General features: G+C 34.3%; 1 protein-coding gene across 4 annotated transcripts in view; it reads right to left on the bottom strand.

Annotated features, from left to right (window-relative positions):
- Nucleotides 1–129: 129 nt before the first annotated feature.
- Nucleotides 130–20533, bottom strand: part of Rps6ka6 (ribosomal protein S6 kinase A6) — a 116607-nt gene continuing 96203 nt past the window's right edge. For all 4 annotated transcript variants that reach the window (XM_070040126.1, XM_070040124.1, XM_070040123.1 and 1 more), the window contains 2 exons: nucleotides 4620–4760; nucleotides 130–4171 (listed from right to left, as the gene is read on the bottom strand). In XM_070040126.1, coding sequence (XP_069896227.1) covers nucleotides 4046–4171; nucleotides 4620–4760 — 267 coding nt within the window. In that variant the 3' untranslated portion in view covers nucleotides 130–4045. The remainder of the gene's footprint in view (nucleotides 4172–4619; nucleotides 4761–20533) is intronic.

The following is a 20533-nucleotide window of genomic DNA, read 5'->3' as shown; positions in this document are numbered from 1 at the left end:
ACCAAAATGAGGAAGAGAGCATTATGAACATAATGTATAATGTGAATATAAATGTTAATACATTCCTGCATAGGAAGGAATATAATATACTATTGATTTATAATTTCACAACCAAAAATGTCTGCATAAGCTTTGAAATAAAAAATCTGAGTTTAATTTCAGTTGGCCAATTTATATTTATTATGGATTCGTCTTATGAAAAAAAACATTGTGATAAACAGGATCTCTAAGTTTTGGAATCTATACAATGGTGTGGAAATTTGAGATCCACAAGTGGTGGTATACATACAAAGTTTCTAGTCTTTCATTTATCAATACAAAGGAGAGGAAAGGTAAATATTTTATGTTATAAATCATATGCCAAAAAAGAATACAGACAAATATGGGCTTCACAATACCATATAAAGAAACAGCAACAAAGCCCTGCCTTCCTCTACACCACTTTGTTGTATAAATTCATCATGATTAAAAAGCTTGGAAGAGTTTAAGGGAAAATATAGACTGACAAGTAGAAAGGAAGAAACTGTACAGAAAAGAAACAGTTTATTGGATACTCTTACCCTTGGATCTACTGTTTCTTATCCAGAAAATGTTAATATTAATTGCATTTAAAATTATTCTGTTTATTAAAACTGATGAAAAGTCCAATAAGCAGAAACTCATGTGTTTAATGGACTTTCTAAGCCACTCATAGCACAGAGTGAATTAATTTAATGAGACAGCTTTCCTTTTCACCTTTTTAGCTGAAAAGACCTCTTCTGAGAGAATGGAAATCTTTTGGGAGCACTGACTCCTTCTAGGGCTAGGTTAAACCTTCATGAAGTAGTCAGATGCTCATAGAATAGGATGAGGGTTTTTTAAGCAAGAAGGAAAAGAATTATAAATTTTAAACTCTAATTTTTCTAGTGGTCCTTAGGGTACAAGGTAAGTGTTTCTTTTCTTCATAGTCAAATGGTCTCTTATAGTTAGGATAATATTCAATCACTATGAATAAGATTTTCTGGGCAGTCTTTTAGCATGATAGGTGCCAAGCCTCTATTCTTAAGTTTATGGCTTGTCTAACATGTAATTTCTTTGTGCTGGGCAGAGAGGCTATTAAAAATGTTTCACTAAGTTTAACTACCAATGGCAAAAACTATAAGGTCATAATCATCAGCACTGCATGCTTATTTTCTTGCAAATGGTTTTCTGAGTGTATTTATGGTAGTTTGTATACAGTTAACTGATAGTCCATCTGAACAAACATGTTTCCTTTAAGAAAAATAAGGACAATATCTTCTCCCTTCCAAAACGATTTTAAAAAGCCCCTCAAACTATTTAGAAAAGAAAACCAAAGCAAAATGATTGTTCATGAAACTAGAGTATTCTTAAGCCTTAGAGAAAGGTTTGTTTCTACTGGTCACTCATTTTGACAAGTGTCTTTTAAAAAATGCCCATTAAATCCTGTATTTATTACATCCATTTTTTCTAGCCAAAAAGATGACTGGGCAACCCTACTTGGGCTCCCTCTATAAAATGATGGCGCAGTCTGAAGCTTTCACTTATTTTATGCCTCTACTACTTTTGTTAGTCTGGAGAATTTGACTTGTTCCAGCAGAAAACTCTCACAATTACTGGGTACACCTACTGGTGTACTGTGTCTTTTATACATTGGCAACCTTCACTGGGTGATGAGGAATGGTGCTACTTATTCATTTCCATAATGTTCCTTTCACAACAGGATTCTATGGCATGACTCTTTGAGCAAGGTAAATGAAAACTAATGAAGATCATCTACTTTTAAAGTACTACTTATAGAAAAGAATTAAAGGCTATTTTGTGATCATATTTTCATTTTTCAATTTATTTTGCCTAATCTTTTTTGTTGCTGTTGTTGTTGGTGGTCGTGCAGCTTGAACTCTGGGCCTGGGCGCTGTCCCTGAGATCTTCAGCTCAAGGCAAGCTCTCTACCACTTGAGCCACAGCGCCACTTCTGGTTTTCTGGTGGTTAATTGGAGATAAGAGTCTCAAGGACTTTCCTGCCTGGGCTGGCTTTGAACTGTGATCCTCAGATCTGAGCCTCCTGAGTAGCTAGGATTACAGGTATGAGCCACCAGTGCCTGGCCTATTTCCCCTAATCTTATTACTTATAAAGCACACATGGACGGAAGTGGCGATGTGGCAAAAGCAGTAGAGAACTCGCCTTGAGCTGAAGAACTGAGGGACAGTGCCCAAGCTCCACAACCAACCAAAAAAAAAATTAATTAAAAAATTTAAAAAAATTAAAAGCACACATGGAAATAGCATCCTGAAAACTTGATCAAAACTGTATCTGAGTATGACAAATCAACTCTGGTAGGAAGAAGCACAAGTAAGATAAATAATGATGGGATGAAAACAACTCAAAATATGTGGACACAAACACATACAAGTACTTGTAATAAAGTAAGGGAAGAGTCAAATTGGAACATAAAAGCCACAAGATATACATCTAACTAATTTTAAGCAATATTACCATGTGGCATTATGTGTTTCTATGTCTCCCAGTTATTTCAAAAAGACACCTCAAAGTAAGAATACATATTTTAGATCACACTCAGGAAACAGATCTTTGTGCATGGAATATAGATCACATACATTGTAATGAGAATATATATAGGTTCCTTTATTAAATACCAAAGTTACATGTCTCCTAACCTAAATGATATAATTAATTTTCTCTGAACTACGTAAAATAAAACACACAGAAAACAGTACACCTAGCACACACAAGTAATTCACTATGTTCACTAAACAAAACTGAGATATCTTCCAGTTTACATTCATGAATGCTTTCTGTCAGTAGCAGTAGTAATGGTATTTTCCTCAACAACACAAAGTTTTTTTAATTTTAGCATTTAGAGAAAATGATACATATTACACAGTGGTTCTTAATCATAGAATTAGTAAGACCAATTTGGCCAAGTATTTATCTCATTATAAATATGATTTAATGTGCTCATTTTTCACATATTACTTCCTATTTAAAATGTTAATCTTCTTGAAGTATAACTATTATGTAGCATCATCTAATATTGACTGAAATACATTATACTATGTCATATGTGCTATGTGCACATGTCCACTATAGCAAAACTTCACTATATTACCATAGGAGTCAAGGTAGATCAATATGCCACACTGTAGCCCCAGATATGGAAGTGCAGAAATAGAACAGTGTAGCTCCACTTAAAAGGGAACATGACAATTAAATCCAATTGGTTAAATTCAAAATCAGCTTACACATCACCAAGATAGTGTCAACACCATGTACTTTGTTTTCAAAAGCATATCTATCATCTATTTAACAGATTACAACACCAACATATATCCTTTGGGTAAACAAATCTTCACAATCCCATTAGATGCAAAATGTTAGAAGTTTTATGGAAATTTTCACTAGACTAGGCCACTTATGGATAATATACAGGTCTGTCTGCACACATTATTCGTGATCTAATTCTTATATTAAACTTTGGCACCAACCATATCAGAAGTTCATATATTAGCACAAATGTATTGTGCTCTGTGACCAAACTACTATGACTAAAAGTTAGGAATTACAGAGGAACAAATGAATGGAGTCCTTTGCTGTGCACAACAATTTTCTATAGTACTTTTTTCTCTTTAAAAAGAAGCCTTTCCTTCAGGATCTGGTGTTAAAAACACTGGCACTGCTTAGCACTATACTATAAACATCTTGAATGATTCCCTAAACCATGACTGTATGAAACAAAAAAACAACCTAACAGGAAATTTATTTGGAAGGAATTTTAGAAGTCAGTGTGCAGAAGAGTTAAGACCTCATGGACACCAATTTTATGCTTAAATAAACAATCGGACATTATGGCAAAACAAGTATGAATATTGTGAACCTGCATAAGTTTTGTTTAATCTGACTCCCCCTAAAAAGGGGGGCTTAAACAGAATATTCAAGTAATATAGCAGAAAACAGTGCCTTTGATAGGCATAAAAGCCACACATTTAGTTTTCTCTTCCTCCAGGTAGCTGAGGAATACTGTAAATCTTACAAGCCAGTTGATGTTCGCTTTTTCATGCTCCGTCGCTGAGCTAAGCTTGAAGCAGCAACAGGCTCCAGGACTGGTTGAAAAGTCTTGTGAGTCAGGACAGAAAATGCTGCAACCACTGTTTCCTGTCATAATGAGGAAACATCATACACTGAATAACAACCTCTGGAGATGAAAAATCTTCCACATTGTATCATGAAATATTTATGTAGAACAAAACCTTTTCCCAAAAAGATAAGATACAGGTGCTGCCTTTAGAAATTAACACCTCAGTATTAAATATTTTTCACTACATAGCATTTTTTTTTTTACAAAAAATTGTTACAATATTGAATTTAAATGTACTTCAATGCCTTTGAATTCAGGAACTGGTACTAATGTTTATAAAAAAGTATTTCGTTTGCATATAAAACTTGCATTTAGTCTACTTTTATCTCCAACTACAAATAAGATGTTAGTAATAACTCCCTCTACCAGAGTAGAGGAAAGGAGAATTACTTAACTATCATAGCAATAATGGTTACTTTACGTATTAAGTATTTAGAAGGCACATAAAAGTAGGTTTCTTTTTACCGAAACAACTTGTGATGCATCATTACTCTCTGTCTGGTCATTTGCCAACTGGTCTCTATGGGTTATCCAAGAATGCTTTAATACTTGTTCAGTAGTATATCGTTGATGAGGGTCCATATGAAGCATGTGGGAAAGCAAATCCTAAATGAAAATGAAAAAAAATAGTAACAAACATACTGTTTCACATTTTCTCAAACTATAAAAGTATAAACAGGTGTTAATCTGATTTTTCTTTTAATTCTGGTACTAGAGCATGAAGTCAGAGCACCTGGGAGCTGCCCCTAAGCTTTTATGCTTTAGGCTGGTACTCTATCACTTGAGCTACACCTCCACTTCCAGCACTTTGTTGGTTAATTGGAGAAAAGTATCTCACAGACTTTTCTGCTTGAGCTGGCTCCAAAAAAAGATCCTCATATCTCAGCCGTCTGAGTAGTTAGAATTACAGGTGTGAGCCACAGGCACCCAGCTGTTACCTGTTTATTTTATATACCTATGTATTCTGCATATTTAACTGTCAAAACATAATCTTGAAATAGATTTTTCACAGTATAATTATATTTATTTTAAAATTTAATTAAAAAATAATAACGCCAAACCTGTAAGGAATGGAATGACGTCAGTGATCACTGGAGGAAAAAAAATGTAAAGTGGCAATAGTTATCCTGGAATCTGTTAAATGGTCAACAAGAGAAGGAGCTATTGAGCATTGCTGGTAAACGGGACTCTAAGGTATGTAAGGGTATGTATATATAGACATAGCACAGAATGGAAAGTTACATATAATTAATTCACTAACATATTAAATCCTCTAACATATCAAAGAAAATAAACCATAAATATGTTAGCAACTAGATGCTAGGATGATAATGGTAATGTTTTCTATTAATGTAGATGATTATTTTGATATCTGTTACACTAAGAGCAATTTGAATGCATAGTAGAAACACAGATTTAAATATGTTAAATTACATAGTATTTTAAACTATCTACTATACTTTAGAGAAAGCTCTGCCTAACAAGTATTTCCTAATATTCTAATATTCTTTCAATATGAAAAACATGAAACTAAGAATTTTAAATACTAATATCAGATTGTAAAGATTACTGTAATTTGTTGAAACTAAGGGAATAGGACTGGTAAATAAAAGTCAGTTTAGAAAAGATGAGATGCCCATCCAGAATTTTATATGGTGTCAATATATATTTATTTACCTTTCAAAACCAAAGGTAAATACAACTCAGAATAGAAAAGAAGTTATTTCATGAGGATAATAGAAACAATCAAGAAGAAAAGCTCCTGAATATTCACGAAGAAACAGCACTAAAGTTATTTCTTTTTTTCCTTTCTGTTTTAGTTTTCGGTCTTCTTTATCTTGTATATAAGTTTATCTGATCCATGGAAGGGAAAGAGAATCACAGAAACAGCAGGACAAAGGATAAACTAATGCAACAATGTACTCACTTGACACTATGTTGGAAATGAACTATACAACTATGGAGGGAGGGCAATGAGGAGGGCTAAGCTGGAGAAAATGAGGGAAGGGGTAAGTGTTTAAAAAGAAATGTACTCATTATCTTACTTATGTAACTGTAACTCCCCCCTCCCCCATTAATCACATTTACAATAAAGATAAGAAAGAAACAGAGCTAGAAAATTAATGAAGCAAAAACATTAGACTGCAAAGAGGAGTAGGTTGATATGTCATTATAGATATTACAGATAAAGTGAGAAAGGAGATATTCACTACAGTGTGTACAACGATTATCAGGGTAACAAAAATTTTATTTAAAAAATATTTATGCCAATATAGTGAAAATGGACAAATTCCTTGAAAGGAAGTCAATGATCACTCAAGAACAAAGATTAAACAGCCACACATTTACTTAAGAAATTAAATTGATACCTAAAAGTTTACAAAAGAAGAAAATAGGAGTCCAGACAGTTTCAATGATTAGTGCTAACATACATTCAAGAATACTAACCCATTTTCACTGTTTTTGACGTTGGTATAATTTGGGGAGGATAAGGAAAAAACAAATTGTTTAAATAGGAATATGGGTGGACCCATTGCCACAATGAGATGTACAAGACATTATGTCGAAAAACGAACTTTACATCTTTGGCGGGGGTGGAGGGGAGTGCAGTTGTGGAGATGGGAGGGCAGGGATGGTAGGGGAAAAACAAAGGAGGAGGCAACAATGTTTGATAAGAAATGTACTCATTACCTTGCCCATGTAATTGTAACCCCTCTGTACGGTATTTTCACAATAAAAACTTATTAAAAAAATAGTAACTCCAGGAGAGGAATATGGTAGAACAGAGACACCCAGTATTTTACTGCACCACCACAAATCCCACAAAATATATTATGTATCTGGATGACTTCAGTGAGAGGCTGGTGGCATGGAAAGCATGAGAATGCAACAATTCATTGTAGACAGACACCAGGTAGAAACCAGAAATACTGACTTTTAGATTTGCATAAAAACAACAGGAAAACTGACTCCTTCATCAGTGGGGCTTTAAATAAAAAGAAAAAAAAGGCTTAGTGTGTTCTGAAAGCACACAATCTGAAACTTTGCAAAGCCACAGTCCAAGACAGAAGATCTGAAATAGGCTATAGGGAGATGCTTGAGAAGGGGCCCTCTGTGTTTTCAAGCCTGCTCACCGGTGCCATGGTGGAGAATAATTAATGGTAAAAGAGGTCTTACAGGCCAGGGGCCGGTGGCTCAAGCCTGTAATCCTAGCTACTCAGGACGCTGAAATTTGAGGATTATGGTTCAAAACCAGCCCAGGCAGGAAACTCTGTGAGACTCTTATCTCCAATAAACCAGTAGAAAACCCAAGTGGCACTGTGGTTCAAGCGGTAGAGCCCTCACCTAGAGCTGAAAAGCACAGGGACAGTGCCCACCCCCAGATTTCAAGTCCTATGACCACCCCCCCCAACACACACACAAAGAGGTCTTCTAATCAAGCCTTTAAGCAGGGGAAAGCCAGAGATTAAGTGACCAAATGAGCCAAAAATCATTGTGGGCTCAGGAAACTAGTTGGGGCCTGGATAGAGGCATTCCAATACAAGTTTACCTAGGTGGGAAGTGTGGCATCACTGCAGATGGAAGCACTGTAGCAGAACTTCTGAAAAGTGGAGAAAGACTAGCTGGCGTATGTACTAGGATGAAGACCAGTACTGCAAGATAGGGACACAAATATCATTTTTTTCTTTCTTGCTATTATTTCTAACGTATTTATAATGTACAGTGTTATTTTTTTTGTTTCTATGTTCCTCCCCCACGGTATAACCTGTTTTCACTGTACTTGATGTCGGTGCCTTGCATCTTGTATATATACACTTCTCTAATTCAGGAGGGGAAGGAAAAAAACAAAATGCTTAAATAAGGATACAAGTTGACCCGTTTTAACAATGAGATGTACAAAACACTATGTTGAAAACGAACTTCACAACTTGGTGGGGGTAGTTGTGGAGGTGAGAAGGGAAGGGATGGTAGGGGAAAACAAAGAAGGAGGTAACAATGCTCAATAGGAAATGTACTCATTACCTTGCTCATGTAACTGCAACCCCTCTGTACAGCATTTTTACAATAAAAAACGTAAAAAAGAAAAAAGAAACAAGACAATGAGGAGTTCCACAAGAGGGGAGAAAGAAGAGACTTATCAATAACCTAGATTATTTAAAATGCCTCTGCTACCAGGTGAAGTGTTAAATAAAGCAGAGAAACTGTCATTGAATAAATATCTAATGAAATAAAAATTACATTCTCTGCCAACATGGAAAAAAAGACCACCTGTACTGCAATGAAGGATCACTCAGTGACACATGCCTTGCTCTACCAGTGAAGACTGTTGTAACATGACTGATTTCTAGACTCAGAAAGCTCAAGACATTTGGTGGAAACAGAGCATGTTCAGGCATTTTCTCATACCCATGATAACATAACCCATGATTAGTTGTATGGAGACATACAACTAATGGGTCTCTGGACTCAGGACACAAGAGCAGTGTGGGAGTGGTCCCTGTCCTCATGTTATCAGTCATAGATACATAGAATGCTGGCAGGAATTCAGACTAGCAGTGGTCATAATACTGCACACCACTGTGAAAAAAAACAGGGTTGGGCTTAGCCTCAAAACAGCCCTTTCTAGTCTAACCTGTTTTGATCTCAGAGAGAAAACAATGCAATACCTACTTGCCTTGAGCAGCAAGTAAATTGCAATATGGTTAAGTCTGTGGAAAACAAAACAGTGCTATTTTATATTCTCTTAAAAAGAAATATTTTCTGGACATAAAGTATTTGAATATTTTAAAATTAGTTGTAAAAAGGAGTTGTCATTTAACAATACAATACACTTTGATCAATGTTACCTCTTTCGGATATTTTATTCTTAAAATACTTTTATCTCACTCTGTATGTTATCCCTTAACATTCTTACAATTTTATCTCACATACTTTCCCTGCTTTCTTATTTCTTCCCTTTATTCTTTTCTCATTTTTTATTACAGAATACATGTAAATTTAATAATTTTTAAATTAAGTTTATTTATAAGTACTCCAGCTCCCTTATTAGGGATGTAGCTGATATTTCCAATGCATTTTTTAACTACATGTTAATATCTGGCTTGTTTTTCAACTGATGTATTCATTACTGCTTTTTCTCCTCTGGGGGTACAACAGAAAGCTGCCCACTAAGACCCTCTCCCATAAAGAGGTATACCTAGGAATGGTATCCTTTCCAACACACATGCAAATTGCAATGCAGAGGGACAAGAAATATGTAAAAGCAAGACAATATAACTACTCCAAAGTATCTAATTCTTCAGCAGTCAGATCAAAACATAGCGAAAACTCTGGACGATAGGTAGTTTATCAACAGGACTCCAATTACCCAGAAAATAACAAGAACTTATATGTTAGATTGTACCAAATTAAAGTTCCTGCATAGAAAAACAAACAACAAACATAAATAAAAATGTAACACAAAGCAAAAAAAACCCAACACAATGACCAGAACTCTGACAACCCACAGAATTGGAGAAAATCTTTGACAGCTATTCAAAAAATCCTTGATAGCTATTCTGGATTAATATCCCAAAATATAGAAAGAGCTAAAAATTTAAACAGTAAAATAACAAACTAATAAATGGGCAAAGGATTTGAAAGACAGTTCTCAGAAGTAGAAGTGCAAATGGCTAATAAACACATAAAGAAATGTTTAACATCTGAAGTAAATCACAATCAAAACCACAGATAGAAAAATCTTCTGATAAAATTCAACATTCCTTCCTAGCAATCTGGAAGCAGCTATGCATAGAAGTATCCTATGTGTACACAACAAGCCCATAGGTAAACTATACTGCATGGGAAAAAAAATTTGAAAAAAATTGCTCTAAAAATTAAGAATGAGACAAATTTTTTCAATGTTCGCCATTCTTGTTCAATATAGTACTTGAAGTTTTAACTAGAGAATTTAGGGAAATAAAGAGGAAAGTAGGAAGCCAAATTATCCTAGTTTGCTGATAGTCCTCTATAATTAAAAGACACTAACTACTATACTAGAAGACTCTTACAGCTCATGGACAAATTCAGCAAAATAGAATGATATAAAACTAACATAAAAAGTTCATTTTGTAAGTTTTAAAAATACTTAGGAGTCAAATATAATAAAGGACTTGTAAGTACTCAGTAATGAAAATTACAAAACACTAAAGAAATTAAAAAAGACATTAGGGATGGATAGATCTCAATGAATTTAGAGAATTAACATTTTTACATGAACATACTATCAAAAGTAACCTACATATTCTATACAATCTCTATCACAATTCCACTGACATTCTTCATAGGAAAAGATACTCAAAAATTTGTATGGCAGCACAAAAGATGCCAAACAGACAAGGCAATATTGATTGAAAAGAGTAATGCTGGAAGTTATCACAATACTTGGCTTCAAAACATACCAAGAGCCAAAGTAATCATGCTAGTATTATACTAGCATGAAAATGACAGATTAGATAAGTACAAGTTGTTATGTCGAAAACGAACTTTACAACTTTGGTGGGGGGGGGTGGGGAGGATTCGGTAGGGGGGGCAGGGGGAGGATGGGAAGGGATGGGAAGGGGAAACATAGGAGGCTACAATGCTTGATAAGAAATGCACTCATTAATTTGTGGAGGGGAAGGGGAAAAACAAGTTGTTTAAATAAGGATATAGGTGGACCCGTTGCAACAATGAGAAGTACACGTTGTCATATCGAAAACGAACTTTACAACTTTGGTGGTGGGGGGGAGGATTGGGTGGGGGGGCAGGGGGAGGCTGGGAAGGGGAAACAAAGGAGGAGGCTAAAATGCTTGATAAGAAATGTACTCATTATCTTGCCCATGTAAGTGTAACCTCTCTGTACAGTATGTTCACAATAAAAAATAAATTAAAAAAAAGAAATGTACTCATTATCTTGCCCATGTAATTGTAACCCCTCTGTACAGTATTTTCAGAATAAAAAATAAATAAAAATTAAAAAAAAGAAAATGACAGATTAATGGAACAGAATAGAGGACCTAGATAAATCCAAGCATCCACAACCATTTGGTTCTAGACACATACTCCAAAAAACAGGTCAGAGATATGACTGTCTGTTTAAGTAAATGCTGCTGAAAAAACTAATTATCAATGTATAGAAAGAATAAAAGTAGATCTACTATCCTCCAGTCTGTGAAAGAAATCAACTCCTACTTGATAAAAGACTTTAATATAAGACCTGAAATTTGCAACTACTACAGGAAAACACAAATGAAACACATCAAGATACTGGCATAGCAACAAGTTCCTGAAGAGAATTTGAATAGCTTAGGAAATGAAAGCAATAACTGACAAATGGAATTATAATAAATTGAGAGAGGGAAGAAACAAAGAATTAGAGAAATTCTTTCTAGCTATTCACATCACAGAGTTAATATCCAGAACATATAAAGAACTAAAAAATATTAACAGAAAAATGCAAACAACTAATTAATGAGCAACTGAACTGAACTCTTTTCAAAGGATGTAAAAATGTCTAATAAATTATGAAAAACTCCTTAGCCACCAAGTAAAAGCAAATCAAATCTTCGCTGAAATTATATCTCATCCAATCTCATCAAAACATTAATTATATTCATAAATAAATTCAAATGCTGATGACGATGTGGAGACAAGCAACGTTCACATCCCATTGGTGAAAATGTAAATTTGTAAAGCCAATATTAAAAACACTATTGGAAGTTCCTAAAAATAGTTTAATCATATGATCTGTTTCATATATACACAGAGAAATGAAATCAGCAAACAAGAGATTCCTACACACGCATGTTTACTCTTCATCAACAGTTAATATAATGAATCAATCTTGGTGCCCATCAATGGATGGAAGGTTAATATGGTATATAATATACAGAATGGTGCACTATTTAGCCAGAAAGAATGGTATTATGCCATTTGTCATAAAATGAAGCAAACGTGGTTATCATTATAAGTAAAATTTCCCTCACACAAAAAGTATCATAAATTTCTCTTTATTATCTTTTAGTTGTACAAAGAGTTGCCATTTAACAAAGCAGTTAATGAATATAATATATCTTGATCAATGTCACCTCTTTCAACATTCTCACTTATTCCTCCCCTGTCTACCTCTTTCCCTACTCTTAGGTAGGATATACATTGAATTCTTGACTGAATTTTTCCCCTCTTCTCTTCATTCATAAACCCCTTTTCTCATGACTTCACCCTACCACTTTCAAGTACCCACTTTCTGGTTTTTATTTTGTTGAAGTTTGATTCTTGCCTTTCTAGGGAGTTACATTGAGTTCTGTCTTGAATCTAACATATTTCTCTCTTAATGTGGCAACTAAACATAAAACATGACCGGAAATACAAATTATTAGGGAAGAGGATTTTTATATTATCCACAAATGATGGCTTTATGATATAAACAAAGAGCATTTCATATATTACTATGATAGCTTCTATTTTTATATTATCCACAAATATTCTATTTTTATATTATCCACAAATGATGACTTTGATATAAACAAAGACCATTTAGTATATTTCTATGATAGTTTCTATCTTAATGTAAATTTTTACTTTAGTCATTTTAAGGTTTTACATAATGCTAGCCTCAAACCAAATCCTCCTACCTATAACCCTACCCCAGCTGGGATTACAGATGTAAACCAGCACATTCTACTTATTTCTTGAGATAGAATCTTGAGAACTTTTTTCTTGAGCTGTCCTGAAACTACAATACTCCTGATGTTTGCATTCCAAATAGCTGGGATTACATACATGAGCTACTACACTAGGCATTATATGAAACTTTATAATCACTGCTTACTAGGAAGTATATTAATAAGATGGTGATTACACCACCAAATGGCTCAGACAAGTACAACATTTTTTAAATAAGTTTTTTATTGTGAAAATACTGTACAGAGGGGTTACAGTTACATGAGCAAGGTAATAAGTGCATTTCTTATCGAGCTTTGTTGCCTCCTCCTTTGTTTTTCCTCTCCCATATCCAAAACTATTACCCACCCCCAGCCTAAATTGTAAAGTTCGTTTTTCGACATAGCATCTTGTACATCTCATTGTTGCAATGGTTAACCTGCATCCCTATTTAAACAATTTGTTTTTTCCCTTCCCCTCCCCAAATTATACCAACATCAAATACAGTGAAGACAGGAGTTATACGAAGGGGGAGGGACATACAGGGCAAAAAAATAATCTCATGGTACCTTATCAATACGTTAGAAACAACAGCAAGAAAGAAAAAAAAAACACTTGTGTCCTTATCTTGGGGTTCATTTCATTTAACATCATCTTATCTGACCTTTTCTGCTTGACTCAGACATATACTAGTTATTGCAAATAAGAGAAACCATGGGACCTATGTTTCTTTGGGCCTGGCTTACTTCACCTAACATTTTTTCCCAAGTCTTTCCATTTCCTAACAAATGGGGCAATGCCATTCTTTCTGATAGAAACATAGAATTCCATTGTGTATACATACCACATTTTCTTTTTTCTTTTTTTTTTTATTGTGAAATACCGTACAGAGGGGTTACAATTACATGGGCAAGATAATGAGTTCATTTCTTATCAAGCATTGTAGCCTTCTCCTTTGTTTCCCCTTCCCATCCCTTCCCATCCCACCCCCCTCCCCGCCCCTCCACCAAAGTTGTAAAGTTCGTTTTCGACATAACGACTTGTACATCTCATTGTTGCAATGGGTCCACCTGTATCCCTATTTAAATGATTTGTTTTTTCCCCTTCCCCTCCACAAATTAAACCGACGTCCAATACAGTGAAAGCAGGGTACATACCACATTTTCTTGATCCATTTATCTACTGAGGGGCATCTGGGTTGGTTCCATATCTTAGCTATGGTAAATAATGCTGCGATAAACATAGTTGTGCTGGTACCTCTAGTATAGTCTTGTTTGTAATCATTCAGGTAAATGCCCAAAAGTGGGATTGCTGGGTCATAGGGGAGCTCTATGGGGAGTCTTTTGAGGAACCTCCATACTACTTTCCAAAGTGGTTGATCAAGTTTACATTCCCACAAAGAATGCAGTAGGGTTCCCTTCTGGCCACATCCACTCCAGCATCTGTTGTTATTAGAGTTCTTGATTATAGCCATTCTAACTGGGGTAAGGTGGTATCTCAATGTTGTTTTGATTTGCATTTCTTTTATGGTTAGAGAAGTTGAGCATTTCTTCATGTGTCTATTGGCCATTCTTATTTCCTCTTCAGAGAAGGTTTTCTTTAAGCCTTTAGCCCACTTGTTTATCGGGCAGTTGTTTCTTTGAGGATTTGTTGTTGGGGGATTTAATTTTTGGAAGTATCAACATTTTGATACTTTCTTTAAGCCATCAAAGTTGTTTTAAGAGGCTTAGTTTGTCTTATTTCTTTTTAACACCCTTCAGGAAAAAAAAGCAAGTTCTTCATGACAGATGACAAGCAGGGGGATGACAAATGAAAGAACAAAAGTGTCATTATCTTAAGTAATATTCACTGAATTTCTCCATAGCTAAGAGGAAAATGAGCACACCCACCATTTTAAAATTTGTCATTTCCCTTTGACTATTTTTTCATTCTTTCAAAGTAGATATGGCCAGGTTTTTAAAAAATGTTATTAAACTATGACAAGAATGATCACTTATTCACTTGGATATTTATTGTTTGATAACCTAATTGAAAGAAACCACCAGCAATAAAACTAAGTAATTTAATCTGGCCTAAACTTCAAAGGTTTCTTCTATTATATATTTGGATTATGTTTAAGCTGTTGTTCAAAATTTAATTTTTATACCAATTTTAAGTAAAAGTTTTGTGACATATATGAATATAGTAGTAGAGCAATTTTTCTATTTCCTCATTGTATCCATATAAGAATTCCATTTATTTGTAACTTATTAACAGTTTATTATATTTTAAATGTCACTTTTGCATAAAAACTTTATCACAGCTATTCATTACTCATTTTATTGTAACCATTTGAATTTCGTGAAATGTGTTAAAATATTGATTTCTTCAGGAAAAAAAACTAATTTCCACAAAGATTTAAGCAATAATTTCTGCCTTGGTTAAAGTAATGATGAGTAATTTCCCTACTACAACCAGGTACAATTTTTATTCATAACTAATACACAAAAACATGTAAGTTGTACATATTCATGGGGTACCATGTGATGATACCTGTGTATATTGCATAATGCTTAACAGTATTAACTTTCATATAATATATCAGAGAATCTTATTATATTATTTAACAATGTAAGAAATAACTTCAATAGAGTCATTCTCAAACAAATTAATTTGCTATTTATCACACTAGGTATAAGAGAATATGCAAAATGACGCTCGATCATCTGAGTTCAATTCCCAGTACTGCAAAAACTTAAGGTTCTCCAAGTTGGACGAATAAATATGTGCACACATGAGATTGTGGCAAAACAAAGCAGGTTAAGTGCTCTAATAAACTATACACAAATTAGTAATAGAAACAAGAGAAAATGTAGAAGGTACTGTTTTAAAAGAAGTAAAACAAGGGGACCAAAAATAATTTCTCTTATAAGAATGTCTACCAGACAACATTTTGCTGTCCAAGACTATGTGTACTGGAAGTAGTATTTTATTTTAATATTTCAAAATATCCTAAAATTTAGACACAGTGGCCTTCTATTTAGTCACACATTATTACGTTTATTTTAAATTGGAGTAACACCATGACATTTTCATCTACTTGCTTGCTTCTTTTTAAACAAGATGAAACAGAATAATTTAGATCCTTTTGTTTGTGGTTTTGGGTAATCAAGAGCAAGGAGGCATAACAAAATGAAAAGTAAATCCGGGAGCCGGTGGCACCTGTAATCCTAGCTACTCAGGAGGCTGAGCTCTGAGGATCGCGGTTCAAAGCAAGCCCAGGCAGGAAAGTCCGTGAAACTCTTATCTCCAATAAACCACTAGAAAACTTGAATTGGCTCTCTAGCTCAAGTGGTAGAGCGCTTGCCTTGAGCTGAAGAGCTGAGGGACAGTGCTGAGGCCCAGAGTTCAAGCCCCACAGCCAAAAAAAGAAAAGTAACTTCTAAATTGCTAAAGTATTATAAAGTCACAAGAAATATTGCAGTTTTTTCAAAAACAGATACTAGCTGACGGGGCTCTGGAAAACATTATCAGTTTACTTTCAGGACTCAAGATTGAATTGCTAAAATTTACAATGATGGGGGCTGGGAAGTTTGGCTCCGTAGTAGAGCGCTTGCCTTGCATGCCTGAGGCTCTGGGTTCGATTCCTCAGCACCACATAAGCAAAAAGAAAAAAGCCGGAAGTGGCGCTGTGACTCAAGTGGTAGAGTGCTAGCCTTGAGCTGAAGAGCTGAGGGACAGCGCCCAGGTCTAGAGTTCAGGCCCCATGACCGGACCCCCCCACCAAAAAAACCACAAAAATTTACAATGATGATTTTGAAAAAAGTTTTCATACATCCTACTAAATTTCCAAATCCAAAATTTTTTAACACATAAATACGACTACATGAATATCCTTGTGAGATATTTCATACTACTCAGTACCTTTTCCTATGTGAATTTCTCAATTATAAGACAAAGATGTAACACTAAAACCCAACAGTAATATGTATTATTTCTTTAACCTAGACAGATCCAAACACAAAGCACATAGAACATAAAAAACTGACAACCACAGCTGGCACATAACTCCTCAACCCTGTTTGAGATTATTTTCACTGTGTGAGTTTATGTTTTTAAAGTTTAATTGACATAATATTTATGCCTACTGATGAGGCTCAATGTGATATTTCAATACAGCAACACACAGCATACTAATCAAATCAAAGTCATTAGCAAATTCATTACTTAAAATATAGATTATTTCTCTGTAGTGAGAAGTTTCCAAATCAACTGTCTTGGGTATTTTGAAATATCCAATATATTAGCTTGGCTCTGGTGGCGCATGTTTGTACTTCTAGCTGCCAAAATCTGGAGAATAATGGTTTGAAGTCAACCTGAACAGAAGTGTCTGTGAGACTCCATCTTGTATTAACCACCAAAAAACCTGTGAAGGTATGGCTCAAGTAGTAGTGTGCCAGGCATTAGCAAGCAAGCTAAGCAAAAAAGCACTGGCCTGAATTCAGTATTCCTGTATCAGCAAAATGTGTATGATGTATATGCACAATACACAATACACTGACTAGTCACTCTATTGTACAATATAACATCAGAGCTTATTCCTAGTTAAATATAACTTTATATCCAGTAATCAATCTTTCCTCATTCCCTATACTATAGCCCAAGCAATCCCACAACTGATTATATCAAAGGAAATAAAATCAGTATACTGGAGAAATTTCTACCTTCTCATATTTATTGCAGCACAATTCACAGTATCCAATATATGAAAGCAACCTAAGTGTCCAAAATGATGAATGAAGAAAATATATAAACATTTACATAAAAGAATGAAATTCTGTCATTTACAATTGACACTAATGAAACTAAATGATTAATAATAAGCAAAATAAGCCAGACACAGAAAGACAAAATACTATTTGATCCTACTTGTAGAATCTAAGAAAGTTTGATTTCACTGAAGTAGAGAACAGAACAGTGTCAGTTTTATTTAATGGAATATCTTACGATCATATATGTTAATTGATACATTGGAATTGATTCTAAGGATAAGAATGGAATGTCTAGAAAATACATATTTAATTAAATAACAGTTGCTCTGAGCACTTTTTACAGAGAAGTCTGATAAATTACAAAAGAACCAAACTAACCAAACAATATAGAAATAGAATTTCAACATCAGAAGAAAGCAAAGGTTTAATTAATGCTTTACATTTTATAGATGAAAATACAGACAGCTAATTAGGAGAAGATCAAAGATAAGCACTCAGTTCTCCTGGCTTCCAGTCAGATGTTCATTCTACTATATACTACTGCATATCTGGGTTGCTGGTAAGAATCAAACACAATCCCATCACATGTTTAAGAAGTAATGACAAATTGATTTTTGTTTTATTCTACTATGGTGAGAATAAAAAACGTTCTAATATACTATATAAATACCTATTGTTCTTAGTACACTAAAGATTTATAGTTAGCACAAATTAACTATAAGTTTTACGTGTCTATAATTTTTATTCTACTTTAAATTGTACCTTACAAGCTTCAGACCCCCATAAGCCACTTGCTGACATTTAGAGTTTTTCCTTTTAAACTTAAAAATGTTATAAATTGCATAAGAAATTAGTATTCAAGCTTTGACTATTCTTTCTTTTTTTTTTCATTAACAATTCATCTTTATTAACTTCAAATCACATAGAGTTTAAAATAAGACTGTAGAGTCAGTCAGTAATGGGCAGGTTCAAGTCCACACACCACTAATGACTCACTCTGTGATATCAGTAAATACATTTCCCATCCTATGACATCAATTTTTTTCTACAGTAAATAAGACAAGTTACTATGAAACTGCACTGTAGAATATGTTAGCCAGTAGCTAGAAGCAGCTTTTAAGAATTAAATATGTAGTCCAGATTTATATGAGCTGCATGAAGTACATACCATATTTTGAAAACATAATATAAACAATGCAAAAATCTCTCTAATATTTATATATGAATTAGATGAAGTGATATTTTGGATGCACTAGGTTCAATAAAATTCATTTATTTTCACTTTTTTAAAGGTTTGTATGTGGCTATCTGAAAATTTAAAACTATATTATCTGATTTGTATTATGTTTTTATTGTATAACACCAAACTATCAACAATAAATATCGTGGAGTTATTCACTGTTCATATATTCTCAAAGAGGGAAACAAAAGGAAAAGTGGACAGAATGAATTAAACTCCAAATCACAAAGGAAACATACAAGAAAATAAGTAACATCCAGCATAGGAAAAATACTTTAAAACTACCCTCCTGCAGTGAGACTAATATTCAGAATATATAAGCAACTCAAAAACAATAAAAAATATTCCAAATTCCAAATACTCCAATTTGACAAAATAGGTAAATGCACTAAATAGATACTTATCAAAAGATATAGAAATGGTCAACAAATGTATTAAATAATACCCAAGGGATAATCATATAAAAGCTTCAGAATAACTATGCTAAAAAGAAAAATGTAACAGGGCTGGGAAGGTGGCTCAGTGGTAGAGCACTTGCTTTGCATCCCTGAGGCCCTGGGTTCGATTCCTCAGCACCACATAAGCAAAAAGAAAAAAGCCAGAAGTGGCGCTGTGGCTCAAGTGGTAGAGTGCTACCCTTGAGCTGAAGAGCTGAGGGACAGCGCCCAGGCCCAGAGTTCAGGCCCCACGACCGGCCCCCCCCCCCAAAAAAAAATGTAACAAATGCTAACAAAGATGCAGAGAAAATTCTCATACAACGTTGGAAGGAATGTAAATTACTATATCCTTTATGGAAAACAGCATGGAAGTTTCCCAAAAAAGTTGAGGTAGAACTTTTATATGTTCCCGCATATCCAAAGGAAATGAAATGATGACATTTATGAGATACTTGCACACTCCATTCATAATAGCTAAGAGATGAAATTAATTTGGATTTCCACAGACAGTGAATGGTTTTTAAAGTATGGCATATATACATATTAAAAGACTACTCAGCCCAAGAAAGAACAAAATTCTGAAATTTGCAGAAACATGCACTGAACCAGAGGAAATCACAAGTAAAGCAAATGAGGTATAGAAAGAAAAATAAATATTATCATTTATACGTGGAAGCTAAAATGTCTCACAGAAGAAGAAAGGAGATAAACATATAAAATACAAAGGGTATGAAATAAAAAAAAACAGTGACAACAGGGAGTAAAAGGGAAAATACCTCATTTCCGTATCTTGTAGTTAATTTCGATTAGCATCATTTTATAAGTTTATATGTACATAGCTATTGAGCTATTGTGATTCCCTGATAGAACTATCCTAGACATATACTAATTATTACAAATGTGGGGGGGGGCCTGCAGTCTTGGTTACGTTACTTAATACAATTTTTCCAAGTCTTTCCATTTCCTTACAAATGGAGCAATGCCATTCTTTCTGATGGAAACAAAATTCCACTGTGTATATATACCACATTTTCTTGATCCATTCATCCACTGAGGGGCATCTTGGTTCATTCCATGTCTTGGTATGGGAAATAATGCTGCAATGAACATAGTTGTGCTGGTAGTGTTAGTGTGGCCTTGTTTGTGGTCATTTGGGTAAATGCCCAGGAGTGGGATTGCTGGGTCATAGGGGAGCTCTATGTTTAGCCTTTTGAAGAACCTCCATAATGCTTTCAGAGTGGTTGAGTAAGTTTACATTCCACCAACAGT

The sequence above is a fragment of the Dipodomys merriami genome, unplaced genomic scaffold, assembly GCF_024711535.1.
Source record: "Dipodomys merriami isolate MVZ:Mamm:240054 unplaced genomic scaffold, mDipMer1.0.p SCAF_3, whole genome shotgun sequence".
Taxonomy (NCBI): domain Eukaryota; kingdom Metazoa; phylum Chordata; class Mammalia; order Rodentia; family Heteromyidae; genus Dipodomys; species Dipodomys merriami.
This window is presented reverse-complemented; position numbering and strand designations above follow the sequence as displayed.